The sequence below is a fragment of the Camelus bactrianus genome, chromosome 29 (genome assembly GCF_048773025.1).
Source record: "Camelus bactrianus isolate YW-2024 breed Bactrian camel chromosome 29, ASM4877302v1, whole genome shotgun sequence".
Classification (NCBI taxonomy): domain Eukaryota; kingdom Metazoa; phylum Chordata; class Mammalia; order Artiodactyla; family Camelidae; genus Camelus; species Camelus bactrianus.
Window position 1 is genome coordinate 22,494,409 of NC_133567.1, and position 24,423 is coordinate 22,518,831.

At 38.1% G+C, this 24,423-nt stretch overlaps 1 protein-coding gene and 1 long non-coding RNA gene across 2 annotated transcripts in view; one reads left to right on the forward strand and one right to left on the reverse strand.

Annotated features, from left to right (window-relative positions):
- LOC141575514 (uncharacterized) lies at positions 1 to 22,167 on the reverse strand. The gene is made up of 4 exons (XR_012503145.1): positions 21,570 to 22,167; positions 11,975 to 12,203; positions 2,671 to 11,443; positions 1 to 963 (listed from the first exon to the last, which is right to left on the reverse strand). It is a non-coding gene; the product is annotated as an uncharacterized LOC141575514 (long non-coding RNA).
- The window catches only part of CA3 (carbonic anhydrase 3), a 9,650-nt gene continuing 6,536 nt past the window's right edge, over positions 21,310 to 24,423 (forward strand). The window contains exons 1-2 of the mRNA XM_074354869.1: positions 21,310 to 21,466; positions 22,162 to 22,359. Coding sequence (XP_074210970.1) covers positions 21,433 to 21,466; positions 22,162 to 22,359 — 232 coding nt within the window. The 5' untranslated portion in view covers positions 21,310 to 21,432. The remainder of the gene's footprint in view (positions 21,467 to 22,161; positions 22,360 to 24,423) is intronic.

Genomic DNA, 24,423 nt, shown 5'->3' on the forward strand with positions numbered 1-24,423 from the left:
TTTCTGGTATACATCATAGTGCTTCAGTCATATGTGAACATACATATATTCATTTTCATATTCTTTTTCACCGTAAGTTACTACAAAATATTGAATATAGTTCCCTGTGCTATACAACTTGCTTATCAATTCTGTGTATTGTCCATCTCCCCCAGCTGCGATAAATGAGGGCAAGGACTGTCCATTTTTTCTTTTGGTCACTTTTATATCTGGGGCATATGGTAATCCTGATTTCTTCAATGAATGAATGATGAATGAATGTCCATGTAAACCAGCTATCTTAGGATGAAAAATATGGTGTCTTCTAGGAGAAAGGAATATTGCATGTTAATTCTATTCAAAAAATTGTTTTTCACTCTTTAATTCAACACTTATTTACTGAGCACATACTACATGCCAGGTACAGTTCTAGGACCTGAGATTATAGCAATAATCAAAGCAGACAAAGCCCCTGACCTCACCAAGTTTACATTCTAGTTGAGAGACAGATAATAAATAAGACATGCTGTTGCTAAATCTCGCAGGCAGTTTTTATTCAAAATTTATTGACTTATACGCTCACATGTATAAACTCTGGCAGAATATGAGGTAGATAGAAGATCTCTAAAACCAGAAAATTCTCATTCTAAATATATGCCTACAAAAGATTTCTTAGAGTGAATCCTTCATTAAGTTGATTTGGGGGCATTTTGCTTGTTTTTATTTATTTGTGTTTCTTTGCAGATGTAGATATTACTGACATGGTGTATTTGTCTCCATTCGATACATACAAAAATAGCAGTGTGCATGCCCCAGATATAAAAGGACCAAAGAACGGTGTGATTTTAACCTCCAGAAAGAATCAGAGAGGGAAGCACAAATACTAGGAGCAAGGTCACATGGAGAAGAGAGACACAAGAAAGAGAGGTGAATGTGCCGTATATTCTGGAACACATTCTCATCTTCATTCTCACTTCCTTCCCCCTGCAAAGGGACAGAACATAAAAAGCACCTGGTTATGAACATTAGTAAAAAATGTAAAAATTTTATTATTCGATGAATATGAGGCAACCATAGTCTTGTTTGCCAGTTAATTCTGGCTAAAGATAAAAACAAAGTCACTTAACTAAGAGAAACACCAAAAAGGGCAAAGACATGTAAAATTAAGAAATATGTAGGAGTACTAACATCATACTAACATTTGGAATGAGCTAAACTTTGTGAAAAATGTAAAGAACAACATGTTAGCTATTATGCCTGACATGTCAAATGTAATTCTACACCATGTTTCTTTATGATTTTTACTAACCAGGATTCTTTGCAAAGATTTTGGCTACCTCTTAGAGTAGATGCTAGCATCTAGAAAATGATCAGCTTCTGTTTTTTGGCAAGTGGAGTGATCTTTAAATTGTAAAGGGTAGAACAAATAAAAGGATTATAAAAGAATACAATGAATCATTGTGTGCCAACAAATTAAATAATCTAGATGAAATGGACAAATTCTTAGAAAGACCTAAGCTACCAAAAATAACTAAAAAAGAAAATAGAAAAATCTAAATAGACTTATAACAAGTAAAGAGATTGAATCAGTAACTAGTAAATTTCCAATAAGAAAAGTTCATGACCAGACGGCTTCACTGGTGAATTCTTCCCAACATTAAAGAATAATTAACACTAGTCCTTTTCAAAACTCATCAAAAAGTAAAATCTTTTCAAACTCTTCCTAAAACTTCCAAGCTCATTCTATAAGACTGTGATACCAAAACGAGAAAAATAGGTAACAAGAAAAGAAAACTTAGACCATTGTCCCTTGTGAATTAAGATGGAAATTAAAACCACAGTGAAATACTACTTCACACTCACTAGGATAGCTATAATAATCTTTGAAGATGGGGGAGATATTTTTGCTGTTCCTCAATATAATTATATACGTTTACAGTTAAACACAGAATTACTATCTGACCCAGCAATCCAACTCCCAGGTATATATCCAACACAACTGAAAAGAGAGACTCAGATACCTTTACACCAATGTTTATTGAAGCGTTGTTCATAATCGCCAAAGATGGAAAAAACCCAAATGTCCATCAATTGATGGACAACAATGAATAAACAAAATGCCATATATCATTCAATGGAATATTAGTGTGTCATAAAAAGGAATGAAGTACTGACACAAGCTACATGAGTGAACCTTAAAACATTAAGCTAAATGAAAAATCCAGGCATGACAGACCACATATTATATGACTCCATTTATGTGTAATGTCCAGAGTAAGCAAATCTAGAGAAAGAAGATTCGTGATTGTTAGTGCTGGTGGGAGAGGGGTTAGGGAGGGACTGCTTAATACATATGGCATTTCTTTGGGGGATGATGAGAATGTTCTGGAATTAGATAGTGGAATGGTTCCACGTGTTGAGAATGTACTAAAAGCCACTGGTGTGTATACTTTGAAATGGTTAAAATGGCAAATTTTATGTTAGGTGAAGTTTACCTCAATAAAAATACATGCAAGGCTGATAGGAAAATAGGGTTTGGGATATAAACACATAAATCCCTCAGTGGCACATTAAAAACAGGTAGAAATATAATTTATGAAACCGATAGGAGTCGAATAAAATTGGTAGCATAGTCTTACAGATATTAAGATTAAGAAATGGATAAATACTGTAATACATATTGTACTTTACCTTGAAAAATATCTGAAGGGCGCTCACAGAAGTGGGTGCCTGCACTCCCAGCAGGTTTCCCTGTCTGGGCTCCCACATCCATCACCATGTGTACCAGAGGAAGAAGGCAAAGTAAGAGAGAAAACAGAGAAAATAATAATAATAATAATAATAATAATAATAATAATAATAATAATAATAATAATAATAATAATAATAATAATAATAATAATAAAAAATAAAAACAAGCTGAGAGGCAATGGGAATATTAAGGAGAGTTTAATGCAGGAGCACGTGGCTTTGGCCATCAGAAGGCTTATAGCTTGAGAGTTTCCGAGAAGTGGTGACAGCTGTTCAAAGGAACTTTGTAACACCAGATTTGGATGGATGTGGCCCAGTGTAGTCATGAAGTATGTACCTGTATGCATTTTAAACATCCCTACACAGCTCCATTCAGCCCAGTGCAGTCTACAACACTCACTTAACAGTTCCGGTTGGAATAACTTAAGATTTTCAAAACATGCATTAAAGCAGAACTGATTGTCTTTTATACATTTTTCGTATAACTAGGGCAAATTTCTAAGATTACCCTAAAACTCAACAAATAGTAGGTTCTTAAAGATTAACTTCAGTGTAGACTCTAAACACATATTAATAAGTTCTTCACATTGTTATATTAAAATTCATGGCCTATCTTGTACTTTAAATAGATTGTTTACCCATGTGTGATTTTGTAATATCATCCTTTGGCCATTTGGAAAATATTGGTTCATTGAGTTACTAGCAAAACGAATCCAACAACATTAAAAACAAAAAAAGGATTATATTCCATGACCACATAGGATTTATCCCAGAATGCAAGGTTGTTTCAACATATGAAAATAAATCAATGTAATGCACCATATTAATAGCATAAAGGGCAGAAAACACCTGATCATCTCAACAGATGCAGAAAAGCATTTGACAAAATCCAGTATCCTTTCATGATTAAAAAAAAAATTAACAAATCAGGAATAGAAGAAAACTTCCCCAACTTGATAGAGGTCATCTACAAAACCCCATGGCTAACGTCATACTTAATAGTAAATGCCTGAAATGTTTCCCCCCAAATCAGGAATAGGGCAAGGATATCCATTCTCACCGCTTCAACATTCAACATACAGTTCAGCACTGTGGGGTTTTAATCAGCATAATTAAGCAAGAAAGGGAAAGGAAGAAGTAAAACTACTCATATTTGTAGAGGACATGATCTTATATCTGAAAAATCCTAGGGAAGACAGGATAAAAACACCTATTCCAGCTAATAAACAAGTTCAACAAAGTTTCAGCATACATGTAATTATGCAAAAATCAGTTATATTTCTATAACACTAGCAATGAAAAATCTGAAATTTTTGAAAGTTCCATTTACATAGTTTCAAAAAGAATAAAATTGTTACAAGTAAAATCAACAAAAGGAGTTCATGACTTATATGCTGAAAATGACAAAATTTCATTGAAAGAAATTAAAGGCTTAATAAACGCGAAGACATCCTATGTCATGGATTGAAAAACCTGATATTGTTATGATGGCAATACTCCCCAAACTGATCTTCACAGTCAGTGCAATTTCTATAAAAATCCCAGCTGTCTTTTTTGTTTTTTAACAGAAATGGACAGTTTATTCTAAAATTTAGATAGAAATGCAAGAGACTCAGATAGCTCAAACAATCTTGGAAAAGAACAAAAATGAAGGACACACATTTACCAATTTCAAAACTTACTACAAAGCTGTAGTATTCAAAACAGTGTGGTACTGGCCTAAGGAAGGACATATAGGACACTAGCTGACATTTGAAAGTACAGGAATAAACATTTACAGTCAACTGATTTTCAACAAGGGTTCCAAGAATATTCAATGCAGAAAGGTAAACCTGCACAACAAACCATGCTGGGACAACTGGATATCTATATGCAATAGAATAAAGATGGAACAACTGTCTTACACCATATACAAAAATTAATTCCAAATGGTCAAAGGCCTGAATTTAAAACTATGAAACTCTTAGAAGAAAACATTAAGGAAAACAGACATAAATTTTATAACCTCGGCTTAGTCAACAGTTTGCCTAAGATATCCAAGGATAACCCATGGAATAGGAGGAAATATTTGCAAATCATATATCTGATACAGGACTAGGATCCAGAATATAAAAGACTTCTTGTAGCTCAACAGTAAAAAGACAAATATCACAATTGAAAAATGGGTAAATACTTTGGATAGGCATTCTTCAAAGAAGATGTGCAAATGGCCAATAAGCATGTGAAAAGATGCCCGAAAGCATTAGTCATTATGGAAATGCAAGCCAAAACCACTATGAGACACCACTACACACCCACTAAGATGTCTATAATCAGAATGTTGAACAAGGACAAGTGTTGGCTAGTATGTGGAGAAGTTGGAATCCTCTTATGCTGCTGATGGGAACATAAAACGGTGCAATTGCTTTTGAAAACAATTCATCAGAAGGTTAAACGGGGTGAGAGGTAGGGAGGACGGTATATGTCAGTGGCAGAGTGCATGCTTAGCATGCATGAGGTCCTGGATTCAACCCCCAGTACCTCCGTTAAATTAAAAAAAAAAAAAAAAAGGTGTAACAGTGTGTCCCTGTTACACTCATGGGTGTACATCCAAGAGAAATGAAAATACATGTCCACCCCAAAACTTGTATGCAAATGCTCATAGCAGCATTATTCATAATAGTCAGAAAATTTAAACAACACCAATGCCTATCAGTTGATGAATGGATAAGTAACATGTGGTACATCCAAACAATATTATTTGGCCCTAAAAAGGAATGAAGTAATGATATAGGACAGAGTCTAGATGAACACTGCAAAGCTTATGCTAAGTGGAAGATTCCAATCACAGAAGACAACCTATTAAATGATTCTATTTATCTAAAGTGTTAAGAATAGGCAAGTCTGTAGAAACAGAAAGTAGATCAGTGGTTGTCTAGGACCGACGGTTTGAGAGAAAATGAGGAGTGACTGCTAATGGATACAAGATTTCTTTTCTAGACGATGAAAATATTCTGAAATAAGATTCTGACGTTTGCACAACTCTGCAAATACACTAAAAGTCACTAGGCTGTACACTTTCAAAGGGTGAATTTTATGTTTAAATTACATCTCGATAAAAATGGAGAGATACATTGGTTATTAGGAGCTAGTAGTGGATCATTTAAGAATAAATAATACCTTAATAATCTCATTTACTACCATTTTTTCATAAGTGGGCTAGACAGGTAGATCAGAGAAATGACATAAACATAGACAATGTATCTTGATATAAGTAGGTAATTTGACCATATCATTGTTTAGTTATTTATTCAGTAATTCATTTTGCAAATTTACTGAGAATCGGCCTGAAGTACGCTGGCTGTTGGAGATTCATTGATCAATATGACGCAACTCTTCATGGAACAAGCCTAATTAAGACCTGTTTGGTAAAGTAGGACGGAGAAGCTCAGAGAGGTTCAATAACTGGCCCGATGTCACACAGGTAGTCAGCGACAAAGCAAAGATTTGAACCCAGTTATATTTGGCTCCAATGCCAATGATATTCCATTACTTCACACTTCCAACAGCAGCTTCCTTGTAGGTAAGAATAGGAACTGGGTAACAGTGTAATTAAGGAGATTTACAAAGAGTGGAATAACTCTATGGAGAGAATAAACACATTTATGTATGAATTCAAGGACTGATCGCAACCTGGAAGGACATCCCCACAGGGGTCAAACAGTTCTTCCTATGGATGAATCTTATTTGATAGTCTTATCAACAACACAAATGAAGACACAGAAAGCAGGCTGATCACATTTATAGTTGACACAAAGCTGGAAGTGATAGCTAATATGCTCAAAGAAACATTCAGGATTCAAAGAGATTTCAACAGACTGGAACTCTGGGCTCATGTAATGCAGGATGCAGGGAGAACTGGCTTAACTGGAATTCACATGAAAAAGACTTGGATATTTAATTGAGAGCAAGCTCAATATGATTTAATAAAAGCTACAGCATTCTTAGCCTGCATTAAAAGAAAATTAGTGTCCAGGAAAAGGGATGGAACTGGACTTCTAGCCATTGCTTTCATCAGACAGACGCTGAAGTATTTTGTTCCGTTGTGTTCCACTAGTGTTAAGAATACTGACAAAGTGGAAGATGTTCAGAGGAGAGAGGTCAGCAGAATGAAACTGTGTCATGTGAAGGACTGGAGATATTTAGTTTAACTTGGAGAACTGACCAGTGCTGTGGAGGTGGGAGAGGGAATAACAGCCATTTTCAAAGACTTGAAAGGATATCTTCAGGCTGATGGTTTAATTTAATTGTTTTCTCTAACAAACAGAACTAGGACCCACATGAAATAGGAAGAGAGATATGCATTCGTAAATTATTTTCAAATAATTGCCGTGGTGGAAAAGGGAATAATCTACCTTGTAATTTATTGAGCAGTTACTCATGGGAATTATTTAAGAAAAGTTTGGATAAACATTTGTACACTGGGGATTCCTGGAACTTCATTGACGTTTGGACTCAAAGACTTATAAGACTCATTTGAAGTCAAAGACCTAATAGCAATTATAATAATAATCATTATCATGGTATCAGCGAATATGGATTGCAAAAGCTACTATCGTAAATATTCTATGTTTGTTATCATATTTTGCCTTGACAACAACTTGAAATATTTTATTATCTTCATTTTATGGATGAGGAAACAGGGACCTTAGACAGGTAGAGTAATTTTCCTAAGGATGCATGACTTGGGGTGCTATGATTTCAGAGCTTCAGCATTTAACACTTTCTTAAAAACTCTTTTAATCTCTGTTATTGGAAGAGTTGTAATAGATTGATTGTGATTCTGAGATAATTTGGCTCAAATTCCATCTGTTCAGCCTGAACCTATTGGAGGGGATTATATGGTTAGGCATTTGAACAATTCAAGGTCAACAGGAACTCTTATCTTTGTGGAGAGTAAAAGGCTGTCCAGTGGAATTTCAGGATCGACACGTTCAGTGTTTAAAAAAGCAAACAGCTTAGCTCATATTTTCATTCTTGGATTATTTCAAATGAGACAGTGCCAGAGTACACAAAAGCAGATAGCTTGGTTTCAGATTTTCATTCCTGAATTGGGATTTCAATATGCATGCCATGATAGCGGATGCTTACCAAAGAATGGAAGGAGCAAGGGATGGAAATTACCGTATTTACTCTTGTGGTAGGCAGATGACTTTTCTGCAACTTGCATAGTGGTTTTAATTTCCTATAAATAGTGAACGAGTGACTAACAGGTGTTCTCTGATATGTCTGGAAAAACACGTGTTTAATTTCAACATGGAGGTCCCACCACAATTAAGTCTTTGGAAGAGACGAAGAGCAGTAGTGTTTTGCTTCAATAAATTCTTGTCTAGTTCAGAGTATTGGGGGAATGTCAAATCAGAAATAAATTCATGCATGCATTCATTTTAGGAAACAAACAGATAGATGACTACAGATTTTGATAAGTAGAAGAAAGACACTATATATGATGCTATCATAAAAATGAGGGAGAACCTTCTTGGATGAGAAAGAGCATTCTGAGTTGGTGATTTCTAAGCTGTAGCCTGAGCAGTGGGAAAGGGTCTAGAGGAAGAGCACTCTAGAGAGAAGGTACACCAAGCAGAAAGGCTTCGGGGCTAGAAGGAGTTTAATATATTCTAGGCATGCACAGAAGAGGTGGCAATAGGATGTCTGTGTCTTGGGTTAGGATGATAGCAGTGAAAATGGAAACAAATGGATAAACCACAGGGATATTTTAGAAATTGAGATCAGACACAAGAATGGACACTATACAGATATGCAATATCCTAGGGGTAACATATATGCATAAAAATCTCTCTGGAGTCCCTATCCTTATTCTATGTAATCTCAAGAAATTGTCAACATGTTTCAGTCTTCTATCAAATAGTCTTGAATAAGCAATTCCTTTTCCTTATGAGAGAGAAAGGAGTCCTCCTTCAAACAATACCCAATGTTCATAGCAGCACTATTTACAATAGCCAACACATGGAAACAGCCTATATGTCCATCAACAGATGACTAGATAAAGAAGATGTAGTGTATTTATACAGTGGAATACTATTCAGCCATAAAAACAACATAACGCCATTTGCAGCAACATGGATGCTCCTGGAGAATGTCATTCTAAGTGAAGTAAGCCAGAAAGAGAAAGAAAAATACCATATGAGATCGCTCATATGTGGAATCTAAAAAAAAAAATGAACATAAAAACAAAACAGAATCACTCTCTATTAGTTAGAAACTCCCTCCCTCTCTTCCTTCCTTCCTCCTGGCATTCCTTCCCTCTTGCCCACCTGCCTTCCTTCAGTGGAACGGATTACCTGGCTACTTGGTGTCAAGCCCTGGGCTAGCTACTGGGCATGTGGTTATGAGCAAAACAGTCCTGGTTTCTGCCTCCATGAAATTTTCATTTAATTGGGAGGTAATTAACACAGGACAAAATCATATCTCTTACATTTCTGCACTTTTAAAACTAGTAATTACTGAATGCTTATTAACCCCATGCAATATTCTAAACACTTTACAAGTGTTATCTTAATGAATACTTAAAACAAACACATCCCCACTCCCCAACCCACTGTCCATTCTACCAATGAGGACGCTGAAGTTCAGGGAAGTTTCTGGCCCTAAGTAAGTGGCAGAGCTGAGGTTGGCAACCAGCTCTCTGGAATTCCGAGTTCCAGCTTGTAATTGCAGTGCTTTGGAGGTCTCTCTAATTCTATTTTAAAACTAAGCAACTAACTATATAAATAAAAGCAAATGAATGAACAAATAAAATCTTGCTCAAGCATCAGCTGTTTCTAGCTACAGCTGACTCTCTGATCTTCCTTTAGTTGGGAGGAAAGTCCCCTTTCTCAGGCTGCTCTGGTCTACACACATTTTAGATCTATTGCAAGAGAAGTCATAAAATGGAGATCGCCGGGGTAATATCAACAACCTATCAGGGAACCTGAGTCTTGAACTGATTGCCATTCCCTATCTCCTAATGTGAAGGAAAACAAGGCATTTTTTTCTACATTTCCATTGTCTCATTTTAATGGTAACCAGGTTGAAGTGCAGAATTCAGTTTTCCATGTTCAGCCACACACATTTCACTATGGTACTGTGAACTCTATTTGAGATCCGTAGCTTCATCCCAGGAAGAAATGGTCCACTAGAATCATAAAAATGCAAATGATTGTTCTCCTCTTACTTTCTACCTCCATTTCAACTCCAGGTAGAGTGACTGCAAAGGTGAATCAGGTCATATCCCTCAACAGCACTACGCTCTCCAAAAACGTGCCACTGCACTAGAGTTGAAGATCAACTCTTCACTGAGACCTTCATGGCCCTACATGGCCTGGCATTTCCCGTCCTTTCTAACCTTGCCTTGTACCACCCTCTCCCTTGATTACCTCCCTCCAGCCCAAGTGTTCTTGGAGTTCTCTCCACCTGAAATTCTCTTTCTTGAATTCCTCCAATGGTTAATACCTTTCCAGGCTTTAGTTCTTTTATTTCTCCTCCTCAGGAAAGTCTTCCGTAATTATCATATCTAAAGAAGATCCTTCTTTTCCAATCTGTCCAGTGGATTTTTTCCCTGTAAACCACACGGTTATTGTCTGTTTACTTGCTATTGTCAATACCACCCAACTAGAATGTAAGCTCAATGAGGTGCACAATCTCTCTTGCTCCTTAATATATCTCCAGTGCCTAGAACAGAGCTGATAGAAGCACATAGATGGCATTAAAAACCCACGTTGAATGCATGAATAAGTGATATTCTTTCCATTATATTATTTAGATATATTTTAAAAACCTATTGGGTTTTGAGAAAATATTATTCCATATGGAATTCATTGAATTTGCTGTTAAATGTACTAATAGGAACTTCAGAGGGATTAGTTGCTGTGATGTGTCACTGTATCACAGAATGGAGAACAGTGTTGGACCAGTCATTGAACAAATTAAATACACTTCTGCACTGTAATGACTTGAAAACTATAGAATGAAATGTGGTGGCCTCAGAAGTTTCTGTTGATTGGCAAAGAAACCATTTCTGAGAGATAGGATTTGTGCTAAGATATGTGACATATCATTTATCTATATTTGTAGTAAAATCTAGGTTGAAGATGCTCAAATCAAAGTATATTAAATTTATTAAATAAGTAATCATAATTTATATTTTTCCATGTAATTCAATACTATATTTCTGGATTTTTAAAATTACTATGTCCCCATTAAGAGAACAATACAATTCTTTCCAAGGCAAGTAATAATGAACAGCTCTTTCGAGGTTCCCACTGCCAAAGAGAGATCCTTCTTTACTTCCTTAAATAATGTACCTTAAAAAAAAAAAAACAACATAGATTTTAGTAATGCCACACTTCAGCATCATGAAAAGTGTGAAGAAATGGTTGTCCTTGAATCAGAATGGATGGATTCATTTTTTTTTTTAATTCAGTTTTGGGCTCATGCCATGTTTTCATTATGGTGAGGAGAAAGTTGGTGCAGTATCAGACACGCTAGACTGCCGTTTCTCTCATCACCCTGTCCCAGACGAGGCAGGGCTGCCGGTTGCAATCTGAGTACTGAACCCTGGACAACAATGCCCATTACTCATCCTCTCAATCAAATATCAATCCGGGAAGTTGATGACTTAGGCCAAAGATGAAAAGATCTGACCAGCTGTTCTTCTCAGGCTCAGTTCTGATCCCTGTGTGAAAAAAGAATACCTTAGAAAAGGAATTGTGAGTCGGAGTGCAATAGTTGCCAAACAGAGAGTCTAGCCCTGTTTATTTTGGAAGTGCCATGTGCATCAGTCTGGCTGTGAGCAAGGTATTCACGTGTGTGCTTCTGCCTAAGAGGGACAGCAAGGTTCCCCCATCTCATCTGAATGGAGATTCCTCTGAGTGAATTGTTTGACTCCTCTACCCTGTCCTGAGCACCTTCTGAAAAGAAGACTGTCTTTCTTTAAGGTCAGTAATCAATGATTAGTAACTGTGAGTGAAACTGAAAACCACAAATCTGGTCAGAATGGCCACCCTTGAGGATCCAAGCTCTGACAGTACAGAGGGATAAACTGTCCTAAGGGTCAATGTCAGTAGAACATAGCTATTTAACGAGGGATTAACTGGGAGGCGGCAGGATAGATCTCCAAGCAGGAGCAGGACGCTCCTGGTCTCTGACCAGAGTATTACCCATCCAACCCACTGCTTTCCCATTGCTTCTTGTCTGTCCCACTTACATATCAAGTCTAGATGAAACTTTCTTGGCCTTGAAGCCTTTCCAACTTTTCCATGTTGCTGACATTCATAAACGCTAGCCAATAATGATTAGGTTCACTGGTCTGATGAGTGGAATGTGAAATGCTTCCATTGCCCTGAGAAAGAATATGGTTCTTCCGTATGCAATTTTCTTCTCCATGTCGTACAAGAACTTTTCATTCAGTTATGTTCCATTTTCAATAGGATATTCTGAAAAATTAAAGTTGTAAAGATTAATTCTGGTTTCTATTAAGTAATACTTTGTTTCAAGGTTAAAATATATTGGATCTTACAAAAGAAACTATTTTAGTGTTAAATATAAATTCCTTAAAGGCTTTTGAAGTCACATGATACTTCTGATGTATGAAGAAAAGACACATTTTACTATAGCTAATTCTGCTATGGAACTTTAATTCCAAAAGTTTCAATTCTAGTTACACACTGAACTGGCTCCAGGAAATATTCATTCTAGCATGTAACAAGTCAACTTCATTGTAGACATCAATATTTTTATTGATCTCTTTCAACACTATTAGTTTTATAGGGTTTCACATGATTAGCTATTATATTGTGTTATTCTTCTTAAGGTCACAGAGAATAGTATACTTTTTTCATTGGGAGATGCTGAGCTAACATTCCCAGAGGATATATTAAACTTTTATCCTAAACCTTCCTCTACTAAAACAGGTAGATATTTTATGTACCAAGTTACCACATTAAAGCAATAGTTCAGTACAGCTGTTCACTAACCAAATGAAATTTTTCCTTCTTAATTTTACATTTCATAAAAATGAGTATATATTATAATCACTTTGCAGACTCTGTACCTTACCATATTGTATTCCATAGTTTCATTTTTCTTTACAGTGATAATGGTTAACTAAAGATGTTTCTGGTTTGAAAACATTTACCTCAAAATTTCACACTGGTTTTAAGTTATCTGAATCACAAAGACCAAACTATATGCCAGAGATTTCAGTTGATTGTAATTTATAAGGGAAATTAATATTATATCACAGTAAATAATAATTTTTCCCCACATCACTACAAATCAAGAGGGTATATTAAGTTGAGTTAAACAAAATAATAGACAATATTATAAAGCTGTATTGGAACAGAAATTACATTTTTTGCTATTATTATTTTTAAAATTTTGGTTCTCATGATAACAAGCATTATACAGTTTTTAATGCATGCACTTTAGTAGCCTTATTACTTGTGAGAAGTATTTCCTCCAAATGTTAAATTAAGGTCCACCTGTTTAGAGAATTCAACTGTTATATGTGATATTCAGTGATCATAGATAGTAAAGTTGAAGGGACTTTCCCAGTCTCTAGTCTATCCTCTCATTTATATACAAGAAAACACTACCTGAGATGCTGTGCAACTTTGCAAAGTTACACACATAGTTAAGGATGAGTCTAGAATCTGGGTTTCCCTATGAAATTAATTTATTTACCAGCTCCATGAGTGGCTCATTTATATTTTCAAACTAAGACTGTGAGATGAATTTTCTATCACATAAAGAAATGTGAGACACATGGCAATGGATTTATCAGAAATTACATTTTTTCCAATGTCAAGATAGTCCTTATCATTTAGAGGCAAAATCAGAAGTGTCCAAGTAACTTTTTCTGAAGACAGAAGATAAGCTCACAGAGAAAAAAAATGTGACAATGAATATATATATGTATGTTCATGTATAATTGAAACATTGTGCTCTACACTGGAATTTGATACAACATTGTAAAATGACTATAACTCAATAAAAATGTTTAAAAAAATAAAGACAGAAGGTAAAAGTTAATTGTATTTTAGTCTTAGGGTATGAGGCATGCTGAGACACTACTGATGGGATTTTTTAAAAAGCAGTGCATGATGGTTTAATTAATGGCATTCTTTCCTAAGTGGGACATAAAATAATCATTTATCCTAAGATTAATAGTACCTACATTGGTGGAAATCAAGATATTAAGTACCATTTTTTTATAGAAGGAATTTTTATTTTAAATATTGAAAACTGGAAATAGGAAGAGTTTAGTAAAAGAGCACAAACATTCAGCTATAAGGTGAATAAGACCTTAGGGATATAATGTATAACATGGTGACTGTAGTTGATAACACTTTGTTATGTAATTGAAATTTTCTAAGAGAATAGAACCAAGTGTTCTCACACACACAAAAGATGAACAGGTGAGGTGGTGGGTAGGTTAATTACCTAGGTGGGAGGGCTCTTTTCACCATGTACACGTATTTCAAATCATCACAGTGTACACTTTAAATAGCTTACAATTTTATTTGTCACTTACACCTCAATAAAGCCAAAAAAAAAAAAAAAACCCAGAAAATTCTGCAGTTATACCAATATAAAATCTTTCAGGAATAAAGTATTTAAATTCCATTTTTATTTGGAAAAAGTATGATAAAATAACTGTGGGGTGTAGTCTACTAATTCAAAGGTTACTGTCAGTCTTGATTCCTTAATTTTGAAAAAATTAAAAAAAATACTTAATGATATTAAAAGCCTATAAAATTCAAACAATTAATACACATATTCTTCTGCTCTGTTATTCAGAAATTTGACGCAAATCAATTTCTAATGTCTCCTAATGTCTTTTAAAAAACATGAATTTGTGTTTACCAGGTTTGTACCTTCCAATTTGGAAAAAAAAAAATGACTCTAGAATTTTTTCCTGCATGAAAACCCCACAGTTCTTAAATATTTATTTAATTAAATTTGTAAAGTGAGAATAATGACAAATATAAAGTGTTAGTTTTCAAGTGCTTGTACATACAGTGTTTGGTGTTAATAATCAGGTGAAGGGTGCTAGGCAGTTGTTACTATTTTGTGAAGTTACTTGTCCAGCCTAGGATAGCAACACTTCACAGGGAAAGACAGAGGTGAAACCGGGGTTTTTCTAGCTTCTAGAATGGCGAGGTTAATGCTTGATTTTTCTCAGGGAAGCAGAAAAAATTACATTATATTGGAAACAGAATCACCCATTCCAATAAAAATAATACCAAAAACAAAAAAATGACAATGAATATATGTATGTTCATGTATAACTGAAAAATTGTGCTCTACACTGGAATTTGACACAACATTGTAAAATGACTATAACTCACTAAAAAGTGTTTAAAAAAAAAAGAAGTCTAACAGTGGCTTGGCCTTGAATCAGAATGGCAGCAGAGATCAAAAGAAAGCAGATTGAATGGAGACCTGATCTTAAGGGAGAACCGATGTCTTTTCAGTGTGAAATCTTACTCACTTCCTACACTGGCTGTAGAGCTGTTGATGTAAACGGTTTAGCTGTATTAGGTATAGACCATGGGGAGGACAATGGAGTCAAAGAGAACAGTGTGTGAAAAGGCAAAGAGGGGGTAAGACTAAAGCGTGTTATGGGAGGAGTGAAGGCAGCTCTGTAGCTGACGCAGAGGGCTGGTGGATTTGGAAGGAAAGGTGGGGATAAGGCTGAAAGTGGGTTGGACAGACTTCTGAAGACCGTGGTTGCCATTTAGAAGACTTTGCATTTCACTTTTAAAAACTTGTTTATCAAATAATATACTAAAGAAGTGCTAAGCCTTGTAGGAACTAGGGTCTTCTTAGTTCTTATCACAGTGCTTAGGGTTTCAGTTAATTTTGTTGTATGAGATTAGTACATTTTGCACATAATTGGTCACTTGTGGTTAAAAAAGGTTTAAGTGCAATTCCCACTGTGGGAAGGATCAACTGGTATTAGATGGAGCAGCTCAAAACAGTTCAAGGAGAAGGTGAATGGCCACGGGTGTTCGTTTTATCCTACACCAGCAGAATGCATCCTGCATCTCTGTGATGTCTGTGGGCTAGCACCTGCACTCTGACATGAACAAGAGGCACTGTTTACGACCAACAAGGAACAAGGATTAGTCAGGATAGGTGACTGTCCAATGAGAAATTGGATAGGGGGAGGGTATAGCTCAGTGGTAGAGTGCATGCTTAGCATGCACCGGGACCTAGGTTCAATCCCCAGCATCTCCGTTTAAAACAAACAAACAAACCCAATTAGCTACCCCCCAAAAAAATTTTTAAAAAAGAAAGAAAGAAATTGGATAAAATGAACAAAGCCAGAGAAGGGTACTAACTTCGCCGAGTGAAAATACACTGGCCTAGACTGAGCTAAGTTCTTCACTGAAGTATCTCATTGAAGCCGCACCGAACCCTGTAAGGTAGGCATTATTCTCTCCATTTCACAGATGACATGGCTAAGGCTGAAGAAAATTGTAAGCAAATGGCCACCAAAATGCTATGAAATGTCAACACAAAGCACAGTTCCCCTTGTTAATTTTGCAAGCAAATATTAGCATTGAGTTATTGAAAACTAGAATTGATAACCTACATTTGATACTAAGAAAAGTTACCCCAAAGTTCAACTAGTGAGTTTTCTCAGTTTAAGATCTATCACTGTATTTCAAAAGAAGAATTTGTATTTGGAAGGAAACAGTTTGAATTTATGAACCCTGATGATCCAATCTTACTGCATAGATCTAGGGGAGGCGCCTCACATTTGGACTCATGCTCCTGCTCTCCAATAAAGTGACTATCTCAGGGCAATACATTTTAGTGAGGGACACCAGCTGGGACAAGTTCTCAGGCTGTTCCCCTATAAAACTGCCATGAATAGGACTCAGACTTTAAGATTTGATCCAAGTGGCTCAGCTGTCTGTCGCTGGTGACAAACTCAGGAACTGGGCCTATCAGGTTTGGCTTCTATTGGTGAGCCAAGTTTCCTGACAATGTTTTTGGGAAAAAAGAAATAACAAACAAACAAACAAACAAACAATATTGTCAGGGAGGAAGGTAAAAGCTAAGTTATATATGAGAGTTAAATAGATTAACTTAAAAATTTGATTTTTAGAGGCAGAAATGGATAAAAGGGATCAACTATATGGTAATGGGTGGAAGCTAAATTTTTGGTGCTGAGCACGCTGCAGTGTAGACAGAATTAGAAATAGAGGGGAGATCAAGATGGTTGAGTAGGAGGATGTGGAGCTCACCTCCTCTGACAAACATATCAACACTACATCTACATAGGGAGCAATCCTCACTGAAAACAAACTGGGGACTGGAGAAAAACTCTGACACAACCAAAGCTTTAAGAAAGGTCCACATGGAGTTGGGCAGGAAGGGAAGAGAAGCGATCAAATCAGGACCTGTGCCCCTAGGAGGAGATGCAGAAGAGCAGAGGGATTACATGGGCTCAAAGATCTCCCCTCCCTGGGGGGTGAGCATGTTGAACCATATAGAGGGCACCCCAGCCCTGGGATCAGACACCAGAGAAGTCCCTCGGCTGGTTTAAACCAACGGGACTAACAGAGGGCTGTAAGAGCCTAGACTTCGCTTGTGTGCTCATGTTTGCTTACTCCCAAAACAAGGCAGAGGAAGCAGATTGAAACTGCCTGGGATTCTGACTGGTTTCCTGCAACAGCCCCTGCAGGCACCCCAGCTAGAGCTGAATGCCCACTCAGGCCCCCCCTGTTCTGCCCCAGCTCCACACTGGGATGAGGGCTCCACATGGCCAAGGGAGGTACACAGTTAGGAGAGACTAAGTCAGCTCAAACCTGGCACAGCATCTGAAGTAATGGTAGATGTATTATACAGTAAAGGCTGTGAATCAGCCACTTAAACAAGCTAGTGTGAAGGTTAAAGGAAAAAAAAATTATAAAGTCAACCAAAACTACAGTAAATAGTGAATAGATAAATGCAAAGTTGTAAGCTATAACAGCAAAAACACAAAATGTGGGGGAGGGGAGTAAAAAAACGTAGCTCTTTTAGAATGTATTTGAACTTAGATGACTATCAGTCTAAATCAAGTGGATACAGCTATAAGTCAACATATATAACACATATATTTGTAGTTTCCCCATGGTAACTACAAATCAAAAACTTACAATGCACACACAGAAATGAGAGAGAACGGAAACAAGAAAATTATCTTGCCACAAGGGAAGAAACTAAAGAAAATTATCAAGCCACAAGGGAAGAAACTAGAAGAAGAAAAGAATAAAGAACTACAAAAACAACCAGAAAACCAGTAACAAAATCACAATAAATACTTATCAATAGTCACTTTAAATGTCAATAGAACAAACGTATTCTAAGCAAAAGATATAGTGTGTCTGTTTGGATTAAAAAAACAGGACTTATCTGTATGCTGCTTACAAGGTACTCATGTCAGAACTAAAGACGCAGAAAGAATGAAATTGAGGGGTGGAAAAATATATTTCATGCAAATGGAAATGACAAGAAAACTGGGGTAGTAATACTTATACCAGACAAAATAGACTTTAAAACAAAGTCTTATAATAAAGGAGAAAGAAGGGCATAATATAAAGATAAAGGGATCAATACAAGAAGAGGATGTAACACTCATTAACATATCCACACTTGATATGCAAGCCCTTAAATAAAGGAAATATTAACAGATATAAAAGAAAAAATGACAATAATACAATAAATGAAGGGGACTTTAACACCCCACTTATGTCAAAGAACAGATCGTCTGGACAGAAAATTAATAAAGAAACGGTAGCCTTAAATGACACATTAAACCAGTTGGACTCAATAGATATCTATGGGGCATTCCATCCAAAAACAGCAGAATACATTCTTTTCCAGTGCACATGGAACATTCAATTTTATCACCTTAGATTTTTCAAGTTTGTAATTTTAACATACCACCTAGTTGAAATGTCTACATTCAGATACTCCATTCCCCTCAAGCTACGTTTACCCAAATTATCTTCCCTTCATTGATCTGAGCATGTGTCTCTCTCTCCCCCTGCCCCCCTCTCCCCACTCTCCCCCTGTCCCTTTCACCCTTCCTCCCCTTCTCTCTCCCTCTCTTCCTTTCTCTGTATGAACACACCCATTTAGGGAGATAAATCCTACAAATTGCCCAATACATCAACTTTCCAATAACAATGCTGGGAGAAATACTGTGAAAATGCTGGGGGATAATTTGTAGTTAATCATTCTTAGCTCTTTTTCCGGCATTATTTATCTCAGTGTGTACCTAACAGTTTTCCCTTTTTTTAAGCCAACTTTAGAAATCTCAGTGTCTTGGACACAATTTAGAATGATCTCTTTGCTCTGTTGACAGGGAATTTTGAAATTTATAGACAAACATGCTGGAGTAAAATCAATTAAAATGCAGATGATTAATTTGTGCTTCTGAAAAATATATTATGGTCTAAAGTGACATGATTTGACATAAACTGTCTTGAAATTCCAATTTTTATTAACTTTCTAGTACAAAAGCACAATGAAAAGATCAATCATCATTTTTCAAGACCATACGCCTAAAACTAGTATTTCACTTTGCAAGTTCTACCTAATGTTTATTTGAAATTATGTGCTACTTTATATGTCTTTAATTTATTATTTATGCATTGTGCATAGTCTTTTTTAAAAAATTTGATAACAGCCCACTTTAAAAACTCCTTCTATGCATAAACAGTAATAATATGATGAATTCCTAAATTGTTGGCTTTGCTTGATATAAAGGTTTTATTAAAAACTTTATCTCTATTAACATTGTATCAAATAACATGAAATTCAGTAACTGACCTACTCACATACACCAGAAAAAGAGAGATCGAAATCATTTAATGAATTAGAACAAGATCATAATTTACTAATAGAAATAATTATGCACAATGTGAAACACCTCCATTAACCACAAACTACCACACCACACTACCACCATAAAGCGGAAAACTGGCCCAGACATCCCAATTCAGTAGCAGACTTTCTGATCCAACACTGAGACACTTGAGCTCAGAGTCTAAGGGCATTTGCACTGCTGTTTGCTTGGTTTTTCCAAACCATCTTGGTTCTTGATTCCACATCGCTATTGTGTGGATCAAATAATCCCTGGTCACAAAAATACGCCCGGGAGTGACTCCTCTGGCGTCCAGGTTATGAGTGTGGTCAGTTATTCCACATGCCTTGGGGATGAGCTATCTTTACCATGATGAGAGATTTCCTTTTCAAGGTTTGTAATCCCCAAATACAAAATCCCAGCATCGATAAAAGTCAAAGTAATTAAGAAAATGTATCTCAACCTTGCTCAAGATAGTACTGAAATTAGGTTCATCTCTCTCTCTCTCTCTTTTTTTTTTTTGAACAAAATCAATACTTACCTGGGACAAAGAAAAACATTCAAAATATACTCTTAGACCTGCAAATATCTAATAGGCTGCTTCTTCAATGTGAACCACAATTAGACATTTAAAAATATAACTTTCACATGTGCACACTGGATACGTCCATTCTGTGACCCTCAGCGTGGGTCACTGCATTATACAATAACTTGGGAGGGGAAGGAAAAATACAAAGCAATTCTGGAAAACATTTTCTCCTCCTTTTCTTCTGATCTTTCACTATGTCTTGGAAAATGCGGTCATATGTTTTAAACAATATGACTCACTCTGTGTTCGTGGCCTTTCAACACTCCGGAATATTCTCGACTTTCCGTGAGCAGAGGTACAGCAGCTCACGGAGTGTCGCTAAATCAGCCCCAGGCTCCTGGCTCTTCGGCGACCTGGATCCAGACCTTCCCCGGATTCCCGAGACCCAGCCCACTGCATCCCGCAGACCACAGGGACCCGCGGGCTCGGGGGTTGCTGGTTGGTGTGGTTCCAGGGACCGGACACTGTCAATCTCTTAAGGATAATGGAGTCAGAGAACCTGCCCTCCGGCCTCTTTCTTCTCATCTTTTGCTTTTGGGATTTTACAAGTTGCCTGCAGAGAGTCAAACGTGGTTCAGGCAAACAAATGTGTTCTTTCCAGCCACCGTAACCGGATCGCTGGAGCGAAATAAACTCGCAGAAGCGTCCAGAGGCCGCAGCCCGACCGCCAGCCTGCGCTGAAAGCAACTTCTAAGCGAGGCTGCAAACGCCGCCGGGGTGCAGATTTTAGTCGGTGCCTAAACACAACCACGACAACCCCATCTCCCCCGCCCCCTACACACACACACACACACACACACACACACACACACACACACACACACACAATGCATGGATCGGGGAGGGTGGACAGGGCGAGAGCCGCTGGCATTTCTGCACGTCGGCACCGGGGTAAGAGAGCCCTGCAGCTTTAGCAGACGGGAGGGAGGGCTGGAGGGGCCAGGAGACTCGCTTCCAAGGGGGAGGAGGGACTCCGCCCATCTCCCCCGATCCCAGCAGCTGTCCAGCCCTTGGAATTCATTGGCTTCCCCCACCCCGCCTCCCAAATACCACCCCAATCCAGCTTAGCCCCCCGCCCCACCCTCGCTGACCGAATAAGGCCGTGCAGTGTGTGTGGGGGACCTATATAAAAGGCCCGGGCTCGCCGGGACTGCGCGCGACGCCGCCGGGGACAGAAGGCAGCCGCCGTCCAGCGCCCACAGGGAGGACCATGGCCAAGGAGTGGGGCTACGCCAGCCACAACGGTGAGCGAGCGTGGGCTCGGCGGTGCGCAGGGAAGTGGGCCACTCGGGCGGGCAAGGGCGCCGGAAGATGTGGGCGGAGGGGTCGAGGGAAGCTAACACTTACTGAGCACTTTCCGAGTGCCACCGCCCACCCACGACGCTTTTACCGTGGTCTCATTCCGTTCTCCCTGGTGTGGAGCGGCATTACTCCCCACTGGAGGGAACCGCAGCGCAGGGAGGCGTGGGAACTTGCCCGGATCACACTGCCTCCGACTGAGAAGTCAGACCACCGAGGTCCAGTTCTGATTGTCCCCTGCCCCGTGATACCGGGCAAGCGCTTAACCTCTCTGAGCCCGGTGTCGGTATAAACCGCTCTGCCTGCAGCTTCTGCCTAACCCACTGCAGCAGGAAAATGGGCATGCTTTGAAATCCACGTGGCACTGGTAAAACGTGATGAGGTCCATTTCAAAAATAAGCCTTGAGGCTATATGCTTGAGCAGGGGGCGGAAATAAACTGAGCTAAATATAGTTTTCAGGTACACCATTAACAAAGCATTGAACAGATCTTAAACACTAAGCCTTGCATTGCCCAATCTGAAATCCAAGACCTTTGATAATCACTGCCTAGCCTCTGTGTGTTTTTCTGGTTCGGTCAATTAAAAGAGGGCTTGGGTGGCGCCACCAAATAAAGCAATGCCCTCAATTTGATTTCCTAGGTCCTGACCACTGGCATGAGCTTTACCCCATTGCCAAGGGAGACAACCAGTCGCCGATCGAACTGCACACTAAAGACATCAGTCATGACCCCTCTCTGCTGCCATGGACAGCAGCCTATGATCCCGGCTCTGCCAAGACGATCCTGAACAACGGGAAGACCTGCCGGGTTGTGTTTGATGACACTTATGATAGGTCAAGTAAGTATGACACTTAAGTAGAGACGTGTGGACGTTTTTAATGTCCACGCTGGCAAAATGTGATTGATGACTGCGGCAGCTGCATTAGTGGGAAGAGGGGTCACTTCTTGTCTGAGAATGGAGATGATGTTTGACTGTGCTCTAGTCATGGAGGATTCTGTTTATGCATTGAAGAGGAATGTCTCACTCTAACCCTGGTCACTTTGCTGCTGCAAAATGGCCCCAGGCCCAAGCTAAAAGTTGGCAATGCATTCCTGAAATGAAGTTGGACAGGGAGGTGAGTAATGAGTCCAAAGGAGTGTTCTTCAGGCTCTCATGGTCTACACCTGAGGGGGTTTTTACCTCTTAACCATGGCCTGGAGAGCAAGGCTCCCATTCCCAAATGTGGAACAGATTCTAGTCTACAAAGCAAGGAACATAGCAAAAAACTTAAGTAGGCCCTCTCTTCCCCTGGTCTGTGGGTAGGGGCCGATCCAGGGCAGAGAGTAGATCTACTAGCTGAGTCAGGAAGACTTGCCTTCAATGCTGGAGTGGGGTTTGCCCGGCTAATCATTTTGGTGAGTGTTTTAAGTACCTGACCATGTCTTCTCAAAGTATGATTTGCGTTTGTGTGAAAATGAAAATTTGCATTTTTTTAAAAAAACCTCTTTATTTCACCTACACTATTTTTTTTCACCTATGCTATTAAGCAAATCAGTGAAATAAAAAAAAGGCTATTTAGAAATCCTTTATTTCATTGTAAGTGAGATAAGGCTCTACCTTTAATATTTTGGTGTTTGCTGTACAGTAATACATTTTTGTATAACCGCATTTGTAAAAAAATTAAAATTATCTTTGCTGATACATAAATGAATATTCTCAATAATGTTGTAAGAAAAGAGTCATAGTCATAATTTCTACCCACTTGTAGGTTCCAAGGAAGGAATAGCATAGAAATATATATTTTCTTAAACAATCATCTGGCTGGTGTTACTTTTTTCTTTTCTCTCCATTTAAATCCAGTTCCATTCTGAAGGATAAACAACAAAATCAGTGTCTATTAGGTCAAATCACATGAAAATGCCTTTTTGTAAATAAAAATGATGGAATATTGACAATTTTGAATGGTTCACCCAAATCAATTGGACTCATAGTAACAGTTTCTAGTGGTTGGACAGAAAAATTGCAATTAATGAAACCACTCATTCCTACGTGACTGAGCTCAGATAAGCCTCGTTCTGTCGTGTTAGACCTATACTGTGGCTTTCAGTCTGTCATTTCAGCACCAACAGCTGGCCAGTCTTTTCTAGAATAGCTGCCCTCTGGATTCTGTTTTGATCTAGCTTATATTGCTAACTTTTGATTTCGGGGTTTCTGAACAGTTTCCAATATCCCTTAGAAAACATTTGAACTGCTAAATCACTCCCCCGGCTGAATGAAGTGAAACCAAGTTAAGAGACAGGTTGAGGTCTTTGGACAGCAAACTCAAATTCATGCTACTGAGAATCATAGCTGTCCACAGTGATTGATTCCCTGGGAAACGGCTGAATTTTCTATTTCATCGCATTTGAATACATTGTCTGAATTGGACGTGGGTGAAAAGCTCTTGCTTGTTGTCTTGAAGAGAACTGTGGTGGAAGGCAAGACATGGAGAAAGAATTCACATTTGCTTGGTGATTACTGTCCTGGGCACTGTCATGAACAATTTAAAGTCCCTAATCTCATTTAATCCTCACAGCAGCTCTGAAAGGTTAGTATTATTATCACCTTCAGAGGGATGCGAAAACGGGTTCAGAGAAGTTTAGCAACTTGCCTGAGATCACACAACTCGCAAGGAGGTGGAGCCGGGAGGGGAACCCAAGTCAGCCTGGCTCTCAGCTGTCGTGTTCTCCCCACTGTACCACACAACAGACCCATTAAATGCCCGTCTATTGGTTTTATTTTCATAGATGTTTATTTCACATTTTAAAAAAATTATAAAGCAAGCAAACAAAATGAGAAAGACAGGAAAGAGAAATCATTCCTTTTGATACATCCCAAGACTTTATTTTGGGAGAAAGAGACCAGTGTGTTTGGGGATGCCAC